General features: G+C 35.4%; 3 protein-coding genes across 4 annotated transcripts; 1 reads left to right on the forward strand and 2 right to left on the reverse strand.

The window, feature by feature from the left end:
- Positions 1-227: 227 nt before the first annotated feature.
- Positions 228-3,973, reverse strand: LOC116015664 (TMV resistance protein N-like). 2 transcript variants are annotated; one of them, XR_004097679.1, is made up of 4 exons: positions 3,409-3,973; positions 2,009-2,789; positions 1,545-1,658; positions 228-666 (listed from the first exon to the last, which is right to left on the reverse strand). XR_004097679.1 is itself a non-coding variant. In XM_031255803.1 (3 exons), exons 1-3 carry the CDS (start codon positions 3,885-3,887, stop codon positions 1,635-1,637), a joined length of 1,284 nt encoding a protein of 427 aa, XP_031111663.1. In that variant the 5' UTR covers positions 3,888-3,973; the 3' UTR covers positions 229-1,634. The 2 variants fall into 2 exon arrangements, 1 of the variants encoding a protein (XP_031111663.1); XM_031255803.1 differs by having other exon boundaries at positions 229-1,658.
- A 4,091-nt stretch (positions 3,974-8,064) lies between these two features.
- Positions 8,065-13,880, forward strand: LOC116015661 (TMV resistance protein N-like). The gene is made up of 5 exons (XM_031255799.1): positions 8,065-8,565; positions 10,358-11,477; positions 11,579-11,854; positions 11,949-13,037; positions 13,130-13,880. Exons 1-5 carry the CDS (start codon positions 8,093-8,095, stop codon positions 13,781-13,783), a joined length of 3,612 nt encoding a protein of 1,203 aa, XP_031111659.1. The 5' UTR covers positions 8,065-8,092; the 3' UTR covers positions 13,784-13,880.
- A 1,527-nt stretch (positions 13,881-15,407) lies between these two features.
- Positions 15,408-19,352, reverse strand: LOC116015663 (TMV resistance protein N-like). The gene is made up of 5 exons (XM_031255801.1): positions 18,837-19,352; positions 17,634-18,735; positions 17,248-17,523; positions 16,074-17,165; positions 15,408-15,928 (listed from the first exon to the last, which is right to left on the reverse strand). Exons 1-5 carry the CDS (start codon positions 19,322-19,324, stop codon positions 15,413-15,415), a joined length of 3,474 nt encoding a protein of 1,157 aa, XP_031111661.1. The 5' UTR covers positions 19,325-19,352; the 3' UTR covers positions 15,408-15,412.
- Between the last annotated feature and the right edge of the window lie 4,141 nt (positions 19,353-23,493).

Consider the following 23,493-nt stretch of genomic DNA (forward strand, 5'->3'; position numbering starts at 1 on the left):
AGCAATTAATTGTGGCCATCAATCAATAACAAGTAGAAAGCAAATCCCCAAATCAACATAAACCCTAGGTAAAAGATTCAATCCCTTTATGCAATAATCACAAATTGAACATCAAGATTAACAATGGACCCCTAATCCAAACCCATAAGCGAATTACTCACGCATGATTGAAGTAAACAACGCAAAACAAGAATTAACTATTGAAATCATAGCTGCAAGATTAAAGAATAAAAAGGGAAAACTTTACTAACAATTCTTGAGAGCAATTTCAATCCAAACGATGATTCCAAGCTCCAAACTGAATTCAATGATGTAAATCTGCTCTATTCTATGCTATGGAAAACTCTAAAGAAGGGAAAAATTGCAATTAACTAAACTAGGGCTCGGAATGTCCCAAATATCAGAAAATCGCAGAATAAATACTGGACAGCAGCCAGGTCACGGCCACCATCACGGCCGAGATCGGGGCCGTGATGTGGCGTGGCCAGCTGCTTGTCCGCGGTGGAGGTCACGGCCGCCATCACGGCCGTGAGGCGGCCTCCTGGTCCTCTTCTGTCTCCTTTTGTGCTTCGTTGCTCCATTCCGTCCCGGGGTAGATTCCTTATGTCTCGAAAACTAGTCCAAGATGACTGAAAATCCTTCCTTTGCTCCTTATTTGTGAACAAACTAAAATTGACCAAATGTAACACACAAACGAGCCTTAAATGTATCAAGGTAAAGGAAATAAACAATAAAACTCCTGAATCGTGGGGCAAATAAAGGTATAAAATCATATGTATCAACCAACCCAACCTTTGCACTCTCCCTACCTTACTTATTTAATCCCTACATCCTCTACTATAGTGTTATCTAAACCATACAAGATAGGAAACCTACATTCTCCAATTTGCTATCCACGTGAGACACGACACTCGGGAAGTTCAAGACTCTTCATTTTAACATCACCCTTCATTTCATATCTCTTATCACACCTCACCACGTATCACTGCTCTTCACTTTTCCTTCACCGCCGGTGATGTATAGCATCTATACATCGGCGATGCATCAAATATTAATCCTATATTTTTTTTATTAAGAGATGCCAAGTGGGATAAGGAAAGAAATGTATAGAATTGCAAGAGACAAATATATAGAACAAATTCAAAATTTCAAAAAATTTTGAAATTTGAATTTGACCACCAAAACTATTTAACCACTTTGGTGGTCAAAAAGTTAGGTCTTTTTTTGATTTTTTTTTTTTAAACAAAGTTAGGTCTTTGTTGAGTTTAAAAAAGTTCGGATCATCCTTTTATGTTAGTCAAAATTTATGACAACCTTACATGGTTGAAAAATGTATTTTTAAAAAATTTTAAATTTTTTCAACCAATCTTTTGAGTTATTATAATTTTGTAATTCTCCATTGGTGTGATTTCTTCCAAGATTAATTGTATCCACTATATGTCTATATACCATACAATCATATATTTTATTTTGTATAGAATTTTTTAATGTTAATACATAGAGATTTTCTTTGCTCACACTGCTATTTTGAGAAGATCACTTACCTCATCTGAGGTAGCCACCACTTGTTATATCTTAGCTTGTCGAATCATCTTAATCTTCTTGGAGAACGACATACTGGCCCATTTCTTGTATCAATTGATGCACCAAAATGCCACCTTTTGAAAAAAGTTAATAAACATTTATCAATGAAAGCCTTTATACCAATGACAGAAAAGAAAGTTGAAAGTATAAAGTTTTCTTGTTATAGATGCATGCTATCTTCTTTCCATTAAAGAGGCATGCAATATCAAAGAAAATATTTTGAGCATTTTGTTTTTTAGACAAAGAAAACTTTAACAGGGCATTTGGTAAAAAGAGAAAATTATGAGAGAAAAAAATTATAATTCCGTGAAAATTCAATTCTCTTTAATCAAATAATAGAATTTTTATATCATGAAATTTGATAGAAATAAAATTACAATTCCATCCTACCAAACACCCCATAAAAGTTTTTCTATAATCCCACCTTCTTCGTTTCCTTAAGTCGGTCTACTTCACTTCCCCATTCATCAATACCTCTACCATAAAGGAAGGAACCCAAGTTTATAAGAGTCAAAGGAATACCACCAGCATAGCGTATGATTTGAGTCTCAAGTCCCTCAAATTCCTTGGTATTCTTGGTAGGTGGATATTTCTTAAAGGCATACTGCCTAAAGAGTTGAGAGCTTTCACCTTCATCTAACACTCTCATTTCATAATATCTCATACAACTAACTTTGTGGCTATTAAGCAACTGTTGTTTCGTGGTTGTTACGATGATTCTACTTCCAGCACCAAACCAATCATCATTTCTAGCCAAACACTCCAATTGATCCATGTGGTCAACATCATCCAGAATAATAAGCACTTTTTTGCAACGCATCCTTTGTTTTATCGTCATGGTTCCATCAAAGGTATTATTTATTTGCAAATCTTTGGTAGAAAGAATCTCTGAGAGAAGAATTTTTTGCAAGTCCACCAGATGAACTTTTGAAAACAACTGGCTTTTAATGTCATGAATAAAACAAGAACCTTCAAATTTACTCCAGATTTTGTCATAAACAGCTCTTGCAATAGCTGTCTTTCCAATCCCGCTCATCCCATATATACCAACAAATCGAACATCGCTAGACCCCAAGTCTATCAATGAATCCAGTTCCTGTATACGAGGATTGATCCCAATGAGGTGTGGCTCATCACTTGACGATTTTGTGTCCAATTTAGCAATGATATCTTCAACAATTTTCTCAATGAAATTTGCTTCATTCCTATGCATTATATTCCACAAGCAGTAAGGTACAACTCATAAAAGAGAGAAATTAATTACAACATATATATAGAGAGAGGGAGGGGTCAGGATCACATGAGAACCAAGTTTTCTATGCAAACATGGGTAAACTGCACAACCAAGTAATAACAGTTGCACAATCACACATTACAAGTTAAAATTTAAATTAATTACAAAATTGTCACAAGATTTATTTTAATAGTACTCTAAGGTGTGTTTGGATAGTCATATTTCAAGTGCACAATCATTCATTACAAGTTACACATACAACCAGGTAGTAGCAGTTGCACAATAGAGAATTAGATTGCGTAGAATAGTTCTCAGAAAAGAGTGATCCTCATTTGATCATGACACTCTATTTATTTATATATTTTCTTTTCTGGTGGCCGGGCAAGTTCAAATCATTAAAGCTCAAAAATCTAATGTTTTTTGAAAATGCCCATTTGATCATGACACTCTCTCTATTTAATTATATATTTTCTTTTCTGGTGGCCGGGCAAGTTCAAATCATTAAAGCTCAAGAATCTAATGTTTTTTGAAAATGCCCCCTCCTAATAATTTGGAGATTAAAATTGCAAGATAGATAGAGTTTAAGATACCCGTTTTCGAGAATGTGATGGGGTAAATTGGCTACTTCTGCGAGCACTTCCTTCCATTTCTTCACCTTTTCCCTTTCATTCTCAAACCTCTCTTCGTGTCTATCAAAAGCTTCTTTGAAACTGTCCTTTTGTTCCCACACTGTTAACGGATCTACGCCATAGACAATCGGAACAACGATCTGACCCTTCCCCTTCATACACTCCACGATCTTGGCCAGTTCCTCTAAACACCACGTAGAATCAGCGTAGTGCTTGGAGAACACGACGACGGCAATGGATGATTCCTCGATCGCCTTATTGAGCGCCGGCGAAATGGACACTCCCGTTTCGAGTTTCTCGTCGTCTTTGAAAGTGTAAATATTTCTTCGCTGCAAGGCATTGTAGAGATGGTCAACGAAGTTATTGCGAACGTCTTCTCCTCTAAAACTCAAGAAGACGTCATAATAAGCAGGATATCTGGCAAGAGAAGGTTGATCCATTGCAGTGTATGATTCATAGTAGTCGAGCTGTAGAGGGAAGAAGAAAACAAGACTCGCTCTCTACTATGCAAGCAAATGTATGGCCAATAATGTGTCTGCACCCTGCAGAAGAAAGGACCCTACAACCTGACTTAAAAAAATAATAAAAAATAAATAAATAAATAAAAGCTTTATGATTGTAGTAGAATGCTTTTCTTAATAGTAGAATACTAGAATGCTATGTAGCTACCCATTAATGAACGGTCAAGATTTATTGCCTAGTTTTTTGTACTTTTTTTTTTTTTTTGTGTTATATTATAAACTCTAATCTCTAATCTCTAATATAATAAAGCCAAACATTTTTTGGCAATAAAAATAGAAATAAGTTCCCGCCCACGGGATTCAGCCAATCAGAGAATCATATCCCCGTCGGAGCACAATTTGAACATTGGATCCCAAAATGTCCTGCATGGGAATTGGATCTCAAATAGGGTCAACATATAATCGTGAACCTGGGTCAACAAACTACGTCGTTTTTATGATTGTATGAATATAGAGTTGCCCAAAAATGTGTGAATGTGGATGTTTCAAATTGTGAATATGGAGTATTGAAATCGTGAATGTAGAGTTATGCATGTGTGAATCTGTAATAGAGTTAAGAAGTTCTAGCAACTTGTAGCCCTGTAATGTGTGAATGTGGAGTTCTCAAGTTGTGAATGTGGAGCATAGGACCTGTGAATATAGAATTTTGAATGTGTGAATGCATAACAGTGGTAATATACTTACTAAACATATAATCCTGTAATGTGTGAATGTGAAGTTTACAAATTGTGAATGTAGAGTATAGTGTATGTGAATGTAGACCCAGGTCCACCTTGCAATGTGGACCTGGGTCCATGGCATAACAACCCCATCCATGAGTTCGACTTTACTTTAAAGAAAGTCGGACTCAAGGAGTCCGTTTTATCCTGTGTATATCAGACTTTTTTTTTGGACTTTGAGTTGTTTTTTTTTGGACTTTGAATTTTTTTTCTTTGGACTTTGAGTTTTTTTTTTTTGGGCTTTGATTTTTTTTTTTTCAAGTATATCCCCACAATAGTTATCAGCTTTGGGTAAAATCTAAATACCTCATATTCCATCACCGTACCGATGAACAAAGAGTTTTTTAATTATTGATTAGACATGATTATGGATAACGAGTTTTTTTTGTTGTTGTGCATTATTGAAACGAACCGAGAATCAATACGATGAAAATAATCAGTATGGACTCAAAGAGTTTTTTTTTTTTTTTTTTTTTTTTTGTGCATTATTGAAACAAACCGCGAATCAGTATGGACTCAAAGAGTTTTTTTTTTTTTTGTGCATTATTGACAACAAAAAATACACGACGTTGTTAAGCAACGTAACGTATAACGATAAAACATGTCCAAAAAATAACTGAAAGTGATATTATTATATAAATTTAATTGTGAAGCATTATGATTGATTTTCATGTACACGTCGAAAAACCTTATCTATTTCTAATATTATGTGAGTGCATCCGACAATGTTATTAACTTGTGGTCTAAATCCTATGCAGTGTGATAGGAATTGTAAAGTCCAAACTCACAGGATCCAATAACAATAACAAACTATGTAAACAAATTAAATAATGCAGAACTTAATAATAAAGCACATTAATTAATTTCAGAAATTAGCACAACACAATTGCACGTTTGATTTGAAGTTCCAGAATGTGGTCTCGTAGTCAAATTGAATAATTCGGTAGCAACTATCATATAGTACATAATAGGAAACATATATAAATTCGAGGTGATAGTGCTAATGTAGTCGAGCAATGTAGACAATCACCATCGGCTGTTGACTTCATCCGTGTCTAAATAAAAATTAGCATTAGTTAATTGCACAATATAAAAGCATAGACAATTCATATACAATGTTTTACCTTTGGTGTCGGGGATCCGGTTCCACAAAGCGGTGGCCGGCGTTGTCTTGTAGGCCTCCTTGGCTGCTGCAGTTGTTGCTCTTCTTGAACATTTGACTGCGACTGTTGAGACTGTATGTTTTCAATGCCGCCTTGCACTGATGAGGATCCAAATAGGTAGTCGTGGATGGGGTGTTGAAGAGGATTTGAATCGAATGACGGTCTCGGGTCTTGAACATGGAATAGACCCTGACCTACTTGCGATGACGACCCGGGCTATGTAGGATCATACACCGCACTTAATGGGGTGTAAAAATCGTCATGCCCAGATTGGCCATACGCTGTGAAGGAAAATAATTAAGTTGATTTTAGAGATGAAGAAGTTCAAGGACTTTAAGATGGCTAGTGGAGAGAACATTACTAAAATGGAAACCAAGTTCATGAGGATACTAAGTGAAATAATATACATTGGTCTAGAGATAAGCCAAAAGGATACCGGTCTCAAAATTCTACACGAACTACCCAAGGCATATGGTAGTTGAAGGTCACTTTCATACGTGACCTTCGAGATCTTAAGACCATAACAACTGTCCAACTCTTTCGTGACTTAAAAGCATATGAGCTCAAGATGAAGAGCAAGGATTATGATGAAGATGATGAACCCAAAGCCACAACGTAACCGTCATTGCAAATCAATCGTCCACTTTATAAAAGGTTAGTAACTCAGCTCAACGAGATTTGTTTAAAGTCACAATACAAGGATTTGAAGTCTCAACTGTAAGTAATATTTCTCCCCACCAAGTTTTGAACTTATGACCTCCCATTTAGGAGAACTACAATTATGCCACTTAACCATAACGTCTTTGGCTTGTATTAGAGAATTGATTGTAGTTAATTTCTCATATACATTAGGAGAATATTGGAGTAGAATGATTATATCACCTTCAACAGTCATTATACCGTGGACCATGGTCATAAGATGACGTCGTTTTAGTAAGTAGGAGAAACGGCTGCCGTAAGTCGTAACGGGGCTCCGTAATTGATACTACAGTTCATCTCAAAAGATACTATCTCACATTTGTTTGTATATTATCGAATGAAAATGTCATTATATCGATATGTAACTGTAGTTGTGTTGAAATGTAACTGCAGTGTATATAAACTGATACTGAATAACAGTTTCACATTTTTGGGTGTATATTGTCCAATAAAACTATAGTTATATCGAAATGATATTGTAATTGTGTTGAAATGAAGCTGCAGTGCATTATAAAAGAAACTGTAGTTCTATTGAAAGGAAACTGAATATCAAATTCACATATTTGAGTGTATAATATTTAATGAAACTGTAGTTATATCGAAAAGAAATTGTAGTTATGTTGAAATGTAACTGCAGTTGTGTTGAAATGTAACTGTAGTGTATATAAACTGAAAGTGAATGGTGCCGAACGGAGGCCGTTTCAACCGTCTGTTTTCATTAATCAAAACGACGTCGTCTTGATGCATGGTCCATAGTAAAATTTGCGCACCTTCAAACCACTATTAAATTACATGTCTCATTTAGTTTAGTTGCACATAATTTTCACCATATCTACCTGATCTACTCCCGCGCGCTTTTTTATCTGGCTTAATTTCTTGAAAGTTTATTTTCCGCTACACAACTTTTTATTCTTGACTATATAGTTAAGTGGTCAACAATAACCTTTGCAAAGTGTTAAAAGCTTAACTTAGTCGAGTGAAAAATCTTTGATTTTAATTTTTAAAACTTAAGAATTTTTTTATTTTTTTTTAAAGTGTATTCACACTCCCTCCACCTCTAAACTTTTTCTCAATCAAACCGGAACCAACAGGTTATGCCAATTAATAAAAACGAAAAATTGTAATTTATGCCCTTCATAATATGTCAATTATCAATGTTACCCCTGAATTTTTAGTGATGTAAATATTGCCCTTCAATTTTCAAAAATGGTACATATATTGCCCCTCTCGTGGTGTAAATATTGCCCCTCCTTCGTTATGGGAGGGGCAATATATGTACCGTTTTTGAAAATTGAGGAGCAATATTTACACCACTAATAATTCAGGGGTGACATAATTGCCATAGGAAATATAAAAATTACAATTTTCCCTAATAAAAATCTTGAGTCAGCTTGGCCCATAAGGCCATAACTCAAAACATTAAAAATATTTATTTATTTTTTCAATTCTTTATTTAGACATATTAAAATAGAGATTATTCATACTCCACTAGCCACTAGAGAGTGTCAATTCCTTTCTTTCTCCCTTCGTCTAGATCACTGTAATGGAACAACCTCCTCCTTCTTCTTCTTTCCCTTCATGCGGTAATTACGATGTTTTCTTGAGCTTTAGTGAAGAAGAAGTTGTCAAGAACTTTGTTGATCATCTCTACAGTGCCTTGAAGATAAGGGGGATTCGTACCTTTAAAGATGACGATAAGCTTAAAAGGGGGAAGTCCATTTCCCCAGCAATCGAAGACTCGTACATAGCCATCGTCATTTTCTCCCAGCACTATGCTGAGTCCACGAGGTGCTTGGAGGAACTAGTGAAGATCATGGAGTGTATGAAAGTGAACGGTCTTGTTGTTCCCATTTTCTATGACGTGGATCCATCTACGGTGAGGAAACAAAAGGGCAAGTTTGCAGAAGCCTTTGCTGAACACGAGATGAGGTTTGAGAAAGAAAAGGTGAAGAAATGGAGGGAAGTGCTGGAGGAGGTAGCCAATTTGTCAGGTCGAGAATTGAAGACTGAAAATGGGTACATCTTAAACTCTTTTATCTCATGCTCAATTTCGATCTCTTATGTCACAATCCCTATATAAGTTTTATAGTAGTTAACGCCTCGTTAGCATTGGTTGTTTAAGCTGTGGTAGCTTATTTAATTTCTTTTGATATTTTGTCAGCTAGAATCTTAGAGTGTACTAGGTACATATCTTCGGGTTTGATAGTGATGGTGTGTTTTCTATTATGCAAAGAAATACAGATGCCTGCTACGTGATAATACTAAGGTGGTAAAAAATACAAGGCACTCAAAGTTGTAAAGTGTGCTCGGTGTTCATCGGGTTTTGGATAGGTGCCTAAGTATATATAAAAAAATTTGTTTTAAATTTTAATATCAAAATATAAATTAAAAGACCTTTCAATTATTTTAGGCTTTAAGAAAGCATAAAAGACTTTTCATTTACTTCAAATTATTATATTTACTAATCTTTTTACTTACTTAAGGCATAAATACTAAAATATAGAAAGTAAGACCTGGCAAATAAATAAAAGAAATTGTTTTTGCCTTTCATTTACTTCAAGGCTATCAATGCAAACAAAAAAAAAATCCTGACTCTTCTCTTCTCTGTGAAAAAAAAAAAAAAAAAAAAAAAAAAAAACTAGGCTGACTAAGTTGAGGTGGGTGTGGACTCGGCCGAGGTGGGTGCTGACTCGGTCGTGTTGAGTTGGGTGCTAATTCAATCAAGTTAAGTTGGGTGTCAACTCGACTGAGTTAGATGCTGACTCAGTCAAGTTGTGTGTCAAGGGTACCTAGTCAATTGGCCGACTAAAAGGCATCTAGGCTTGAAATCTCCTCGGCCGATTTTTACAACAATGGCTAATATGGTGTTATATTGTAGCAAATTATATTCATTGATCGGATTGTTGGATTATTATCTAAAGCTGGTAAAATATATCAAAACCGAAATCATTATATTGGTTCTAAGAAATTTTGCTGTAATTTAAGGTAGGATTATGTCGTTAAAGTGTGTCTTGGATCTTGCTATGATTAAGGCATAGCACAAGATTCAAACATAATATTTAGTGATGTGGTGGGCTGAAAATAATTTGCACAAAACTCCTTTAGGTAAGTTGCATGGTAGCTACGGTTATTACGGTAGTGAAAATGGTGGAAAAATGGCAATTTTACAGATACTTTTTGTGTGCCATGGATATGATTCATTTCTTTAGTTCATTTTCTTGATCAATTATGCAGCCATTATGCCTATGAAATAATTTAATATTTAATTTAAATTATTGTATTAAATAATGGTAATGGAAGTCTCATTAACTTCATATAAGTATATAACCTCCCTATAGTTGCTAATGGAGGAATTGTTTAAAGGAAATATATAAAAGCTAATTACTTCCAGATTTTGTTTAATGATGGAAAGTAGATTTCGTTTGTTGCCTATATAATCTGCGTTCATTAGTTGAGTTCATGAGAAGATTTTCTAGCTAGGCAAAAATTTTAAGTACCTTATTGAGAATTTTAAAAGGCATCCAAGTTTATTTAGCAAGCATCTTCTTAAACGTTTTGATTTGTTTAACCTTTTTGCTTTGTCAAGTGAAAATAAACATGTTTTGAAATGTATTCTACATATATATATATACGTCTAAAGATAATGTTTCAGGTGTTCCCTGGTTGGTTATAAATTGAAGTTGCATGCTTATGTTTATTAGAGGTCAATTTTTGACATTAGCAAGTATCAACCCAAAAAACAAGACAGCATCTTCATTAATTTAATTTCTCTTTCATGAATTGTTCTTGCCTTTTGTGGTATATATAGGCATGAAGCAAAGTTCATCGAGAAAATTATTGAAGATATCTTTACTAAATTGGGCCCTAAATTGCCAAGTGGTGATCCAAACCTCATTGGGATGGGGCGTCCTATGCAGAAACTTTATTCATTGATAGGCCGGGGGTCTAGTGATGTTCGTTTTATTGGAATATTTGGGATGAGCGGGATTGGAAAGACAGCTATTGCAAGAGCTCTTTTTGACAATATCTCAAATGAATTTGAGGGTGCTAGTTTTATCCAAGAAGTTAGAGCTGAGATAGCAAACCATGGTTCAGCCAAAGGTTTGGCGAACTTGCAACAGAAGCTTCTCTCTGATATTATTTCTGATAAAACTTTGAAAATAAACGATGTTTTTCAAGGAAATAAGATTATACAGCAAAGGCTGCGTTGCAAAAGAGTGGTTATTGTTCTTGATGATGTTGATCACAGGGATCAATTGGAATCATTGGCTGGAAACAGCTATTGGTTCGGTGCTGGAAGTAGAATCATCATAACAACCAAGGATAAGCACTTACTCCTTAGCAACAACATTGAGTCTCTGAGATTGTATAAAATGAGTTTGCTGCGTGAAGGTGAAAGCTCTAAGCTCTTTAGGCAGCATGCCTTTAAGCAAGACCTGCCTCCCAAGGAATTTGAGGAGCTCACTACTCAAGTGGTACGTCATGCAGGTGGCCTTCCTTTGGCTCTTAAAGTTTTGGGTTCTTCCTTGTGTGGCAAAGATATTGCTGAATGGAGAAGTGAAGTAGCCCGACTTAAGGAAATCCCAAAAGATGATGATGATGAGATTACAAAGAAACTTAAAGGAAGTTTCCTTAGTCTCAACGAAAATGCTCAAAAGATTTTCTTAGATATTGCATGCTTCTTTAATGGAAAGAAGAAAACATCCATAATAAGAAAACTTGAGAGTTTCAACTTCCATTATGTCATTGGTGTAAAGGTTCTCTTAGAGAAATGTCTGATAGTTGTTTGGGAAGGTCGTGTATATATGCATGAATTAATACAAAGAATGGGCTGGCATATTGTTCGACAAGAAGCTTCAGAGGATCCAAAAAGTCATAGCAGGTTGTGGGTGCCTGAGGATATTTCTCAACTACTGACAGGAAGTGAGGTGATCTTTTAAAAACAATGTAACAGATTAAGCAATATCCTTTAATTTGTTTTACTATTTACCATTACATTTTAGAATATTGTCTTCCTTTGAATTGTCAGGGTACAGATAAGATCGAAGGTATAGCACTCAACTACCAGGCTATAACAGGCGTGAAAGTTAGTAGTCAAGCCTTCACGGGAATGAAAAATCTGAGGTTTCTCAAATTTCAGAATGCAAATGCTTCTCATGGCCCTAATTCTCTCCCTCACGATTTACGGTGGCTCGATTGGCATGGATATCCTTCAAAAAGCTTGCCTGGTAGCTTCAAGGGAGAAAGGCTTGTCAGTCTTAAAATGCAATATAGTCGTGTCATACAACTTTGGAAGGGCTTGCAGGTTTATCTGATTAATTTTTATTTATCCTTCTTTTTTGCGTTCAGAGTGTCACATTCAATCAATCTTATTTCTCTGTTATGTCTCACTTCTATAGGATTTATACCATTTGAAGTTCATCAATCTTAGCCACTCTCAGAATCTAATTAGGACTCCAGATTTCAGAGGAACCCCAAATCTTGAAAGGTTGGTTCTCGAAGAGTGTACAAGTTTGACAGAGATCCATGATTCTGTTGGATGTCTCAATAACCTTGTTATACTAAACTTAAAGAACTGTATAAATCTTAAGAAGCTTCCCAAGAGCATTTGTTTGGAAAAGCTTGAGACGCTTATCCTATCAGGCTGCTTAAAACTCGGAAGTTTTCCAGAAATTTGCGGTCCCATGGCTTGCTTGTTAGACTTATATGCTGAAGCTACTGCTTTAAGAGAGTTGCCATCTTCCATCGAGTTCCTCACATGCCTTAGATTAATAAATCTAAGCTATTGCAAACATCTTACAAGCCTTCCAAGTAGCATTTGTGGATTGAAAGGTCTGAAAGTTATCACTCTCTCTGGTTGTTCCAAGTTTGACAAATTGCCGGATGAATTGGGAGACATGGAATGTTTAGAAGAGCTCTACTGTGACGACACAGCGATCCAAGATCTTCCGTCCTCCATTTCCCATCTAAAGAAACTCAACATCTTATCATTTCGTGGATGTAAACCTCAGGTTTCTGGATCTAAGTATTTGTTCTTCCTTCATTGGCTGTTGCCGGCAACTTTTCAAGATACCAAGGCTTCATCCTTACATTGTCTGTCTGGTTTGTCTTCATTGGTACAATTAGATCTTAGAGATTGTAGTATGTTAGATGGGGGCATCCCTTTTGACCTTGGAGCCTTGTCCTCTTTGGAACTATTGAATCTTAGCAACAACAAGTTTGTTAGCATCCCAGCTGAGGCCATCTCGCGCCTCCCAAAACTTGTGGAACTTTTTCTGGTTGGTTGCGAGAAGCTTGAAACTTTTCCACAGCTCCCATCAAGTCTAGCAACTGTTTGTCTAGATGAATGCGCGGCTCTGAAAGGAAGCATAGATTCTTTTATAAAATACCAGAATTTGGCCCAGATTTCATTCACTAAATGTGATCAACTGCTTCAGGATGAAGGTAACAGTCAGATGGTTGATTCAATGTGGCAACACCTGCTCAAGGTAACTTAATTGTATAAATCATTATTTAATTAGTACTTGTTTATACATGAACTAGTAGTGACTGATATGATCTTTGTGACACATGCATACAGGGACTATCCATTGTAGATGGTGATTTTGGTCTCTGTTTTCCTGGCAGCATGATTCCTGAGTGGTTTACCTATAAGAACTGGGGGCCTTCAATTTTAGTGAACCTGCCTCAAAATTGGTACAATAACAAATTTGTAGGATTTGCTTTGTGTGTTGTTTCTGAGATGATAAATACTTCAAGACCCATCCTGCGTTATCCTAATCTCGGTGTTAGAAATGGGATTGTTGTCAGGCAAAGTTTGATAACTCCAGATGGTAGAAAGGCATATATTGGAGGTGGGATTGGCTTTATGGGGGTTAAACAATATGTGGACTCTAACATCACTTGCCTGGCCTATTACTCATTTGATAACTATTGGGAGGTTTACAATGATTGGGTTCATAGTCCTAATGAATGGTGCCAATATGAGGTTTCTACCGAAGAACCTAATGCAGGTTGGTTTGTACACAAAGGTTTCGGAGTGCGGCTTGTGTATGAAGATGATGTTAAACAGGGTGACCAAAGCAACTCGTCCCATTCCCAATTTGGTAAAATGGGATTATTTCCTGCAGTTTTTGATGGATCACACTACGTAAAGAAGAAAAGGGATTCTTTAGATTCTTATTTCCCTCGGCTTCCACCAGAGGCAGAGGCAGAGGCATCTCAACATTCCTGATTTGATAAAACATGTTCTAGTGGAATTTCTTTCACATATTTGCTTTGAATTAGCGTTTGTACGTATATATGCCTTTAATTTATTGAGCTCTTTGCCACTGCTTGTGTATTCTTTAATTTGCTCTTCTTTAATTTTTTTGGAAATTGAGTTTATTAGGTCCTGCTTCAGCTAGTTGATTTTCTTTTCTCCTCATTGGAACTTAACGCTAATGAATCAATTACCTTTAGAGTGTGTTTGGAAACCCGGAAAATGATTTCTGGAAATCATTTTTCGAATTTTCAATGTTTGGCAACACAAGGAAAATAAAAGTCAATGAAAAATCAAATCAAGTCAATGGAAAATAAGCTTTATTTTTTTAAGAAAATGACTTCCCCTTTTTTTTTTAGGGGAAGTCATTTTCCACTCACGCCACTCACTCCATTTCCGCCTATCTATACAGCTCTGCCTTCATCTTCTTCCTTGCTACACCACCGCCACCTCTCCCTTTTCCTTTTTTCTTTAATTTTTTTTCCCCAATACATGGTTTCCGGAAACCAATTTTGGTTTTCCGACTTGGAAAACCAGGGGAACAAATTTTGGTTTTTAGAAACCAAAATTGGTTTTCGGCAGTGAAGTTGTTTTTTTTTTTTTTTTTTTAAATAACAAATCTAAAGAACATAATTGTTATTTGGCTATTGTTAGAATCATTTTGTGATTGAATATTGTTAAAGTATTTGTTGACTGAATATTGTTGAAGTATACAATTTTTTTCATTTTTTGGAAAATGATCCAAACACACAAAGACAATTTTCTGCTGTGTAACCAAACACTAGAAAGGAAAATGACTTCTGGAAAATGACTCATTTTCCAGAAGTCATTTTCCTGCTTTCCAAACACACCCTTAGGTCTTTATATTTAAATGAGTTAATTCTCAAAATGATCTTTCAACTATGACATTTTCTTAAAGAATTTTTTCCACTTTTGGTCCTATGACTTTAGTGCTTCCGTCAATTTAGGTATACGACTTTCATTCCTGACATAAATAGTGCTTGACTTTAATTTTTTGCCACTTTTAATCCTTGACTTTGATTTTTTTCCACTTTTAGTCCTTTTGGCCATCTAAGCGACAACTTTTAATCGAAATCAACAAACTGTTGTGTCATTAAGGGTAAATAACGTTGATGTATTTAGGGATTTATCAATAGACAATTTTACCTTTAATGGCACAACAGTTTGTTGATTCCGATTAAAAATTGACGCTTGAAAAGCGAAGCAGAACAAGCAAATAATGTTTCTTTTTCCTATTTTTGCTCTGATTTTATTTATAAATATATTTAGGGCTTATCAAAAGACACTTTTACCCTTAACGACACAATAATTTGTTGATTCCAATTACAAGTTGTCGCTCGGATGGCCAAAAGGACTAAAAATAGAAAACAAATCAAAGTCAAGGACTAAAAGTGGCAAAAAATCAAAATCAAGCACTACTTATGTCAGGAATGAAAGTTGTGTACCTAAATTGACGGAAACACTAAAGTCATAGGACCAAAAGTGGAAAAAACTCTTTTCTTAAATTGGTCTCTTGACTTTTAATTGCACCAAAAGTAATTAAATTTTTTTTTTAAATTTGAATTTTGAACGTCAAAAATATCAAGAAGAGTCATCTTGGATCATAAGCAGTTCATTAGCCTGAGCATGAGCCTGTTTAACATCATCCTCATACACAAGCTGCAATCCATAACCTCCAATGCCTTCATAGTCACCAACACCCTCAACCACAATTTGGCTCCATTCATTAGGATCTTCACATCCAGGCAAAATCAAAGACCCATATGACAAATAGGCCAAGCAACTGCGCTCAGAAACCATATACTCTTCACTCCCTACCATGCCAATAAACGTTAAAACACAATTCTCACCACCATCATGACTTCTGTAACCAAAAACCACTTCAATCCCATACTTTTCACTCACATCATAAGAACAAACACAAGTAATGCTTCTAACATCAGGCACACAAATAGCAAATCCCATGAATTTGTCGTTGTACCAATTCTGAGGCAGGTTTGCTGAAATTGAAAGTCCCAAGTTCTTGTAGGTAAACCACTCAGGAACCGAATTCCCAGGAAAAAAGACACTACAATGTCGATCTGCCACAGATAGTCCCTGTGTCACAAAGATCATACCAATCACTATTAGTTCATAGGGCTAATTTCTTGACAGACCGTCTCACAGGTCTCAATTTGTGAGACAGATCAGATCTAATAAAGCATTGTACTATAATAATTACCAAACGATCGAGCTGAGTTACCTTGAGCAGGTGTTGCCATATTGCATCAACCACGTCACTATAAAGCGGATTCTGAAGTAGTTGAATGCATCTAGTGAATGAAATGCGTGACAACTTTGGGTATTTTGCAAACATATCTATGTTGCCTCTCAAAGCTTTGCATTCATCTAAATAAACCTCTTTTATACTTGAAGGAAGGTCTGGCAAAGTTTCAAGCCTATAGCATCCAACGAGATCAAGTTTCTTAAGTCCGGTGAGGTGAGCCAGGGATTCGGCTGGGATACTAACGAACTTGTTGTTGCTAAGATTCAAAACTTGTAAAGACGGCAACTCCCCAAGATCACAACAAATGCCTCCATCAAACATACTACAACAACTAATATCAAGTTGTACCAATGAAGATAAACCAGAAAGAGAAACAGAGGGTGAAGCCTTGATATCTTGAAAAGTTCTTGGTTGCAGCAACCTAGAGAGGAAGAGAGAACGCTGCGATTGAGAAGCCAAAGGTTTACATCCACGAAAGGTTAAGAACTTGAGCTTCTTTAGAAGTGAAAAGGATGATGGTGGTTCCTGGATTGCTGTGTCATCACAATACAGCTCTGTTAAGCCTTCCATTTGCCCCAAATCATCTGGTAACTTGCCAAAATTGGAACAACCAGAGAGAATGAGAGTTTGCAGACCTTTCAATCTACAAATGCTATTTGGAAGACTTACAAGATGCTTGCAAAAGCCTAGATCTATTAACCTAAGGTTTGTGAGCCACTCGATCGATGATGGTAGTTCTCTTACAGCTGTAGCCTCAGCATGTACTTCTAACAAGCAAGCCATGGGAGCTGCAATTTTTGGGAAATTTTCAAGTTTCAAGCAGCCTGATAGGATCATTGTCTCAAGCTTTTCTAAATGAATGCTTTCAGGAAGCCTCTTAAGATTTACACAGTGGTTTAGGTTAAGTAAAACAAGGTTCTTGAGGAATCCAATAGAAGCATGGATCTCTACCAAACTTGTACACTCTTTCAAAATCAACCTTTCAAGATTTGGGGTTCCTGTGAAATCTGGAGTCCTAATTAGTTTCTGAGAGTGGCTTAGGTTCATGAATTTCAAATTGTTCAGAACCTGTAGAAGTGAGGCATAAAAGAGAAATAAGAATCGTATATCATATGAAAGCAGAAAATTGAAGAGAAATAATTAGATAAACCTTCAAGCCTTTCCAAAGTTGTATGAGACGGCTATATTGCATTTTAAGACCTACAAGTTTTTGTCCCTGGAAACTAACAGGCAACATTTTTGAAGGATATCCGTGCCAATGGAGCCACCTTAACTCCGCAGGGAGAAAATTAGGGATCTGAGAAACGTTTGCATTGTGAAATTTGAGAAGCCTTAGCTTTGTCATGTGCGTGAAGGCCTCACTACTAACTTCCACATTTGCTGCAGCCTGCAAGTTGAATGTTATACCTTCGATCTTTTCTGTACCCTGACATTAATTTCACAGGAAAACAAATTCCTAAAAAGGAATTCCATAAATTAAAATAAAGCTAGGATTCGATATTGTTTACATACAGATCAGATAATCACTGTACTTACCTCACTTCCTATGAGTAGTTGAGAAATATCCTGAGGCAGCCACAACCTGCTATATCTTTTTGGGTCATCTGAAGCTTCTTGGCGAACAATAGACCACCCCATTTCTTGTATTAATTGATGCATCAAAACGTGACCTTTTGAAATACTTATCAAAGATTTCTCCCTGAGAATCTTTATGCCAATGTCAGAGTGGAAGTTGAAACTGTTAAGTTTTCTTGTTATGGATGTTCTCTTCTTCCCATTAAAGAAGCAAGCAATGTCTAAGAAAATCTTTTGATCAATTTTGTTGAGCCCATGGAAGCTCACTTTAAGTTTCTCTAAAATCTCATTTTCTGGGATTTCCTTAAGTCGCTCCACTTGGCTTCTCCATTCAGTAATGTCTCTACCATACAGGAAAGAACCCAAAACTTTAAGAGCCAAAGGAAGGCCGCCAGCATAGTATACCACTTGAGCTTCGACTTCCTCAAATTCCTTGCTAGGCGGCACCTGGTTCTTAAATGCTTGATGCCTAAAGAGTTGAAAGCTTTCAGCTTCCTCTAGCACACCCATTTTATAGTATTTCATAATTTTCACTTTGTGGCTAATAAGCAAGTGCTTATTCTTGGTTGTTATGATGATTCTACTTCCTGCACCGAACCAATTGCTGTTTCCAGCCAAGGACTCCAATTGATCCCTGTGATTAACATCATCAAGAACAACAAGGACTCTTTTGCAACGCAGCCTTTGCTGTATCATCTTTTCTCCTTCAAAGACATTGTCTATTTTCAAATCTTTTACTGAAAGAATCTTGGATAGAAGTTTCTGTTGCAAGTGCACCAGACCATGTTTGGCTGCCTCGCTTCTAACTTCATGAATAAAACTAGAATCTTCGAATTTCATCGAGATCTTGTCATAAAGAGCTCTAGCAATAGTTGTCTTTCCAATCCCGCTCATCCCATGTATTCCAACAAAGCGAACATCACTAGACCCAATGCCTATCAGTGGATACAATTTCTGTATACGATGCTTCACCCCTACAAGTTTTGGATCATCAGTTGACCTTGTTGGACCCAATTTAGTAATCATATCTTCAACAATTTTCTGGATGAACTTTGCTTCATGCCTATATATACCACAAACAGCAGGTACAAGTCATAAAAGAGAGAAATAAATACGTTTTTCAGTTTGAGGAAGGTACAACTCAAAATAGAGTTTAAGATTTACCCATTTTGAGTGTTGTTGAGATCCCAACCGGACAAATTGGATACATCCTCCAACACTTTCCTCCATTTCTTCACCTTTTCTCCTTCTTTCTCAAACCTCTTCTCGTGTCCTTCAAAGGCTTCTCCAAACTTTCCATTCTGTTTCCTCACCGTCGATGGATCCACGCCATAGAAAATGGGAACAACCATCTGACCTTTCACCTCCATACACTCCATGATTTTCATCAATTCCTCCAAACACCATGTAGAATCAGCATAGTGCTCGGAGAAGACGACGACCGCCATGGACGATTCTCGGATTGCCTTCTCAAGTGCGGGAGAGATGGACTTTCCCCTTTCTAGCTTCTCATCGTCTTTGAAAGTGTAAATTCCTCTTTGCTGCATGGCACTATAGAGATGGTCGACGAAGTTGTTGCGAACGTCTTCTCCTCTGAAACTCAAGAAAACATCATAACATGAAGAGACGAAAGAAGGATGTTCCATATCCATTGCAGTGCACGCAAGGATATGATGATGAAGAAAGGAAAACTCGATCGGCAATATGCACAACAAATAATGAAATTAAATGACTCTAAATCTTCTAATAATGTTGTTTCAAAAAAAAAAAAAATCTTCTAATAATGTTTAAGAAATAAATAATTCACCGAACTTGACTTGACTTGACTGTATAAAAAGCTGTGCAACATTATCTCACCATTTTTTAGTGAAAAGTAATATCATTTTTCCTCTTAATTAATTCATCTCATAATTAATATTCACGTCGTAGTTATATAAAAAAATAAAAAATAAAAACTCTTCGTATTTCAAAATTGTCATGCCACTATGACTTAAAAAGAAAATTTTACTCCGTATTTGGTAATCAAATTAAAAAAAAAAAATACAAATAAGTCATCAAACCATTTTGGAATTAGTAATTAAGCCATCAAACTCAAATAAGCTCCAAATAAGTCATTGAACTCAGGAAAACAAAGCAATTAAGCCATTAAATCGGAAAAAAATAACAATTAATATTTTTAAGAGGCCATTTACCTATTCCGGCTACCGACAGTGACAGAGTTTAACTTAGGCGCACACACACTTGTACGTTGTCTTTCTACACGCACATGCTGCAACATTATAATACACACAGTAAATCACACTTTCATAAATAAGCCTGTTTAAACAATATGTTGTACGTTTATTCAAACACAAATACAATAATCAAGAAATAGCAAAAATTAAGCTTCAGTTCGGTTTCTAGCGAAGTAGACAATTTCGGCTATCATGGTGTCCTTGTTGGTTGCAAGTCCAGCACTTTCTTCAAACTTGAGAACCGCTGCCCAACCAAAGGCTTTATTGTCTCTTCACACTCTAGAGTCTAGTACTTTGTTGTACCTGGCGAAATATTCATTAAACAATCGTATGAACTACCTGAAGAACCATCATGTCCTATGAAGCATTCAAATCATGATTTACACAATAGAGGGTAAACCTATGTTGCACTAACATTCGATCTGGGGTTCATGAGCTCAGGGTTACTGTGGCCTACGTGGCACATTCGTTAGCTCATAAGTGTACACACGGTAATCATGAATACAATGAATGTAAATAGGGTTCCTGTGACCTGTGCGGCACATTCATTACCCCGTATGGCATACATTGTCACCTAACCCGTGACGATTTGCACTTAGGATATTCTGTGTGCGCCATAACATACATGCCAAATTGCAAAACTGACAAACTCCTAACTTGAAGCTAAGTAAATGTATAGAACACTATTGCTTAACGATCCCTACCAACTTAGAGTCGCAACACAACACAAAAGCACTTTAATTTTCATCAAACATTTGGTTCGGGGTTCATGAGCTCAAGCTTCTGTGGCTTGTGTGGCACATTCATTACCACGGAATTGCACACACGGGAATCATGACTATAATGAATTTAAACAGGGGTCCTATGGCCTGTGTGGCATATTCATTTCCCCGTATGTGCACACATTGCCGCCTAACCCGTAGCATGTGCACTTGGGATATTTTGTGTGTTCCATAACGTACTAGACATAGTGTGTGCACATGGCCGCACTAGTGTGTGCACAAACAATTCAGTATGGCGCATATCCATCCTCTACGTTATGGCACAAACGTTTTTACACAAGTGCACATAGAGCGCTACGAATTGGAGTGCTGCTGCTGATTTGGTGTCATCGGAACCTGAAGTCGCACGTGTGGAGCTGTTGTAACTCAGGTCGGATTTTTGGATAAATTTTTCTTCATTTCCTGTCGCAAATCAGACGAATGTAGGTTCACAAATCAATAAGACTCCTTTCTTATCTTGTCTTCCTAAAAACTTGAAAAGAATCCAAATATAATATTAGTTTATAATTGGTAGACAGACAAAATTACACTAATATCCTTTCTAATTAATTATGTTTAAGATCTACATCAAAATGTTTAATTATCTAAACCATTGATTGAGCAGATTTAGATGACTTGGATTAGTTCTTAGGTTCCTACCTAACAAAGGTTTCTTACTTGAAGCCTCCTATATATATATAGGGTTGACTTCAGACAAGCTATTTAGATGAGAAATGCATACACCCTAAACTGTGTGCACTCATGTAGGCTAAGTGCACACACTTCGGACTGTGTGCATCCGCATAGTAAACTGTGTGCACTCACGTACTAGTTCGCATTTCTCACCTAAATAGCTTGTCTCATTTGATTATAATTCCACACACACACACACTAGATGAGAAATGCGAACAACGTGAGTGCACATAGTCTACTCCACGAATGCACACACCCTAAACTGTGTGCACTCATGTAGGCTAAGTGCACACACTTCGGACTGTGTGCATCCGCATAGTAAACTGTGTGCACTCACGTACTAGTTCGCATTTCTCACCTAAATAGCTTGTCTCATTTGATTATAATTCCACACACACACACACTAGATGAGAAATGCGAACAACGTGAGTGCACATAGTCTACTCCACGAATGCACACACCCTAAACTGTGTGCACTCATGTAGGCTAAGTGCACACACTTCGGGCTGTGTGCATCCGCATAGTAAACTGTGTGCACTCACGTACTAGTTCGCATTTCTCACCTAAATAGCTTGTCTCATTTGATTATAATTCCACACACACACCTAAATAGCTTGTCTCATTTGATTATAATTCCACACACACACACACATAGCTTGTCTCATTTGATTATAATTCCACACACACACACACACACACACACACATATATATATATAATCTAATATGTAAAATCCCTATAAATTTGTAGCGTTGTTATGGTATTACTTTTGTATATTTTCTTATAGATTTATTATAATATGTATTATTTTAATTGGATTTATTATTATATTAATTATTTTTAGGATTTAAAACTTTAGTTTAAAAAGTTAAGTTAATCGGTTAATCGACCAATTAACCGAAAAAAAACTACAGTTCAATTAATGGTTAAAGTTTTAAAATAGTTCGGTTAACCGAAACACTCATTTATTAATTAATCTAGTAATTACACAAATAAAAGTGTACTTAGGTATAAAAGTATAACAACATAAATATTAGTATAATTGCCTAATAATAATTGTCTAATAATTATTATGGTAATTAAACTTTTTTTTTTGAAAACATTATGGTAATTAAACTAAGCGTGTGTCATTGGATTGATTTTTATAATAATTATAATTAAATTATTTTATCATTTTCTTTCCATATTTATTTTAGTAATAATATAATTACATAAATCATATTACATAACAATTTTTAAAAATAATTGCAAACAAACGTGTCATATATTATTCAATTAATTGAGTGATACTTTTGCACTAATATTATAATCAAACAAATGCACACTTTCAAATATTATAATTTTGTTTATAGTTTCATCTTTAATTTTATTATCTAAATCTATCTATATATAATAACATTATCCTCCTTCTAAAGTTTCCCGCTCAAAGTTAGGGTCATTTTGGTAAACTCATTTATTTTATTAATTTATTAATTAATTAATTAGTTAATTAATTTAATAATTATTAATTTATTATGGTTAAATGTTGGTGATTCAATTATGGTTAACCTAAAAAACTACGTTAATTTCATATTCATAATTGTCTTTCCTAATATATTTTCTTTTTCTTTATATATATATCATCTTGAGAATCTGTTTATATTAGGCTACAGATTATTATGGCAAAAGGTGACAAAATACAAGCATAAATATTTATATTAGGCTATACCGATTATTATGTATATATATGTATATATGCACAATTTAATAATTATTAATTTATTATGGTTAAATGTTGGTGATTTAATTATGGTTAACCTAAAAAACTACGTTAATTTCCTATTCATAATTGTCTTTCCTAATATATTTTCTTTTTCTTTATATATATATATATATATATATATATATATATATATATATATATATATATATTTATTTATTTATTTATTTATTTATTTATTTATATTTATATTATGCTATACAGAAATTTTTTTTATTATCATCATAATTGTCTTTCCTAATATATTTTCTTTATAATTTAGTCTGATTGATTAGGTAACAATTTCTCAAAATAAACATTCAATTACTTTGAATCAAAATTAATCAAATTAATTCAAACAATTTTTCAAAATAAACATTCAATTAGTTTGAATC

This window comes from Ipomoea triloba, chromosome 4, assembly GCF_003576645.1.
Source record: "Ipomoea triloba cultivar NCNSP0323 chromosome 4, ASM357664v1".
NCBI lineage: Eukaryota > Viridiplantae > Streptophyta > Magnoliopsida > Solanales > Convolvulaceae > Ipomoea > Ipomoea triloba.

Bases quoted from the DNA above. Each gene is read 5' to 3' on its own strand.
- LOC116015663 (XM_031255801.1), bottom strand. From the start codon at position 19,324: ATGGATATGGAACATCCTTCTTTCGTCTCTTCATGTTATGATGTTTTC. The intron at 17,524-17,633 runs GTAAGTACAGTG...AATTAATGTCAG, and splicing joins AACTACTCATAGGAAGTGAG to GGTACAGAAAAGATCGAAGG. The intron at 17,166-17,247 runs GTTTATCTAATT...TCACTTCTACAG, and splicing joins AACTTTGGAAAGGCTTGAAG to GTTCTGAACAATTTGAAATT.
- LOC116015664 (XM_031255803.1), bottom strand. From the start codon at position 3,887: ATGGATCAACCTTCTCTTGCCAGATATCCTGCTTATTATGACGTCTTC. The intron at 2,790-3,408 runs GTATCTTAAACT...TATAATGCATAG, and splicing joins CATCACATTCTCGAAAACGG to GAATGAAGCAAATTTCATTG. The intron at 1,659-2,008 runs GTGGGATTATAG...TTTTTTCAAAAG, and splicing joins GACTTAAGGAAACGAAGAAG to GTGGCATTTTGGTGCATCAA.
- LOC116015661 (XM_031255799.1), top strand. From the start codon at position 8,093: ATGGAACAACCTCCTCCTTCTTCTTCTTTCCCTTCATGCGGTAATTAC. The intron at 11,855-11,948 runs GTTTATCTGATT...TCACTTCTATAG, and splicing joins AACTTTGGAAGGGCTTGCAG to GATTTATACCATTTGAAGTT. The intron at 13,038-13,129 runs GTAACTTAATTG...ACATGCATACAG, and splicing joins TGTGGCAACACCTGCTCAAG to GGACTATCCATTGTAGATGG.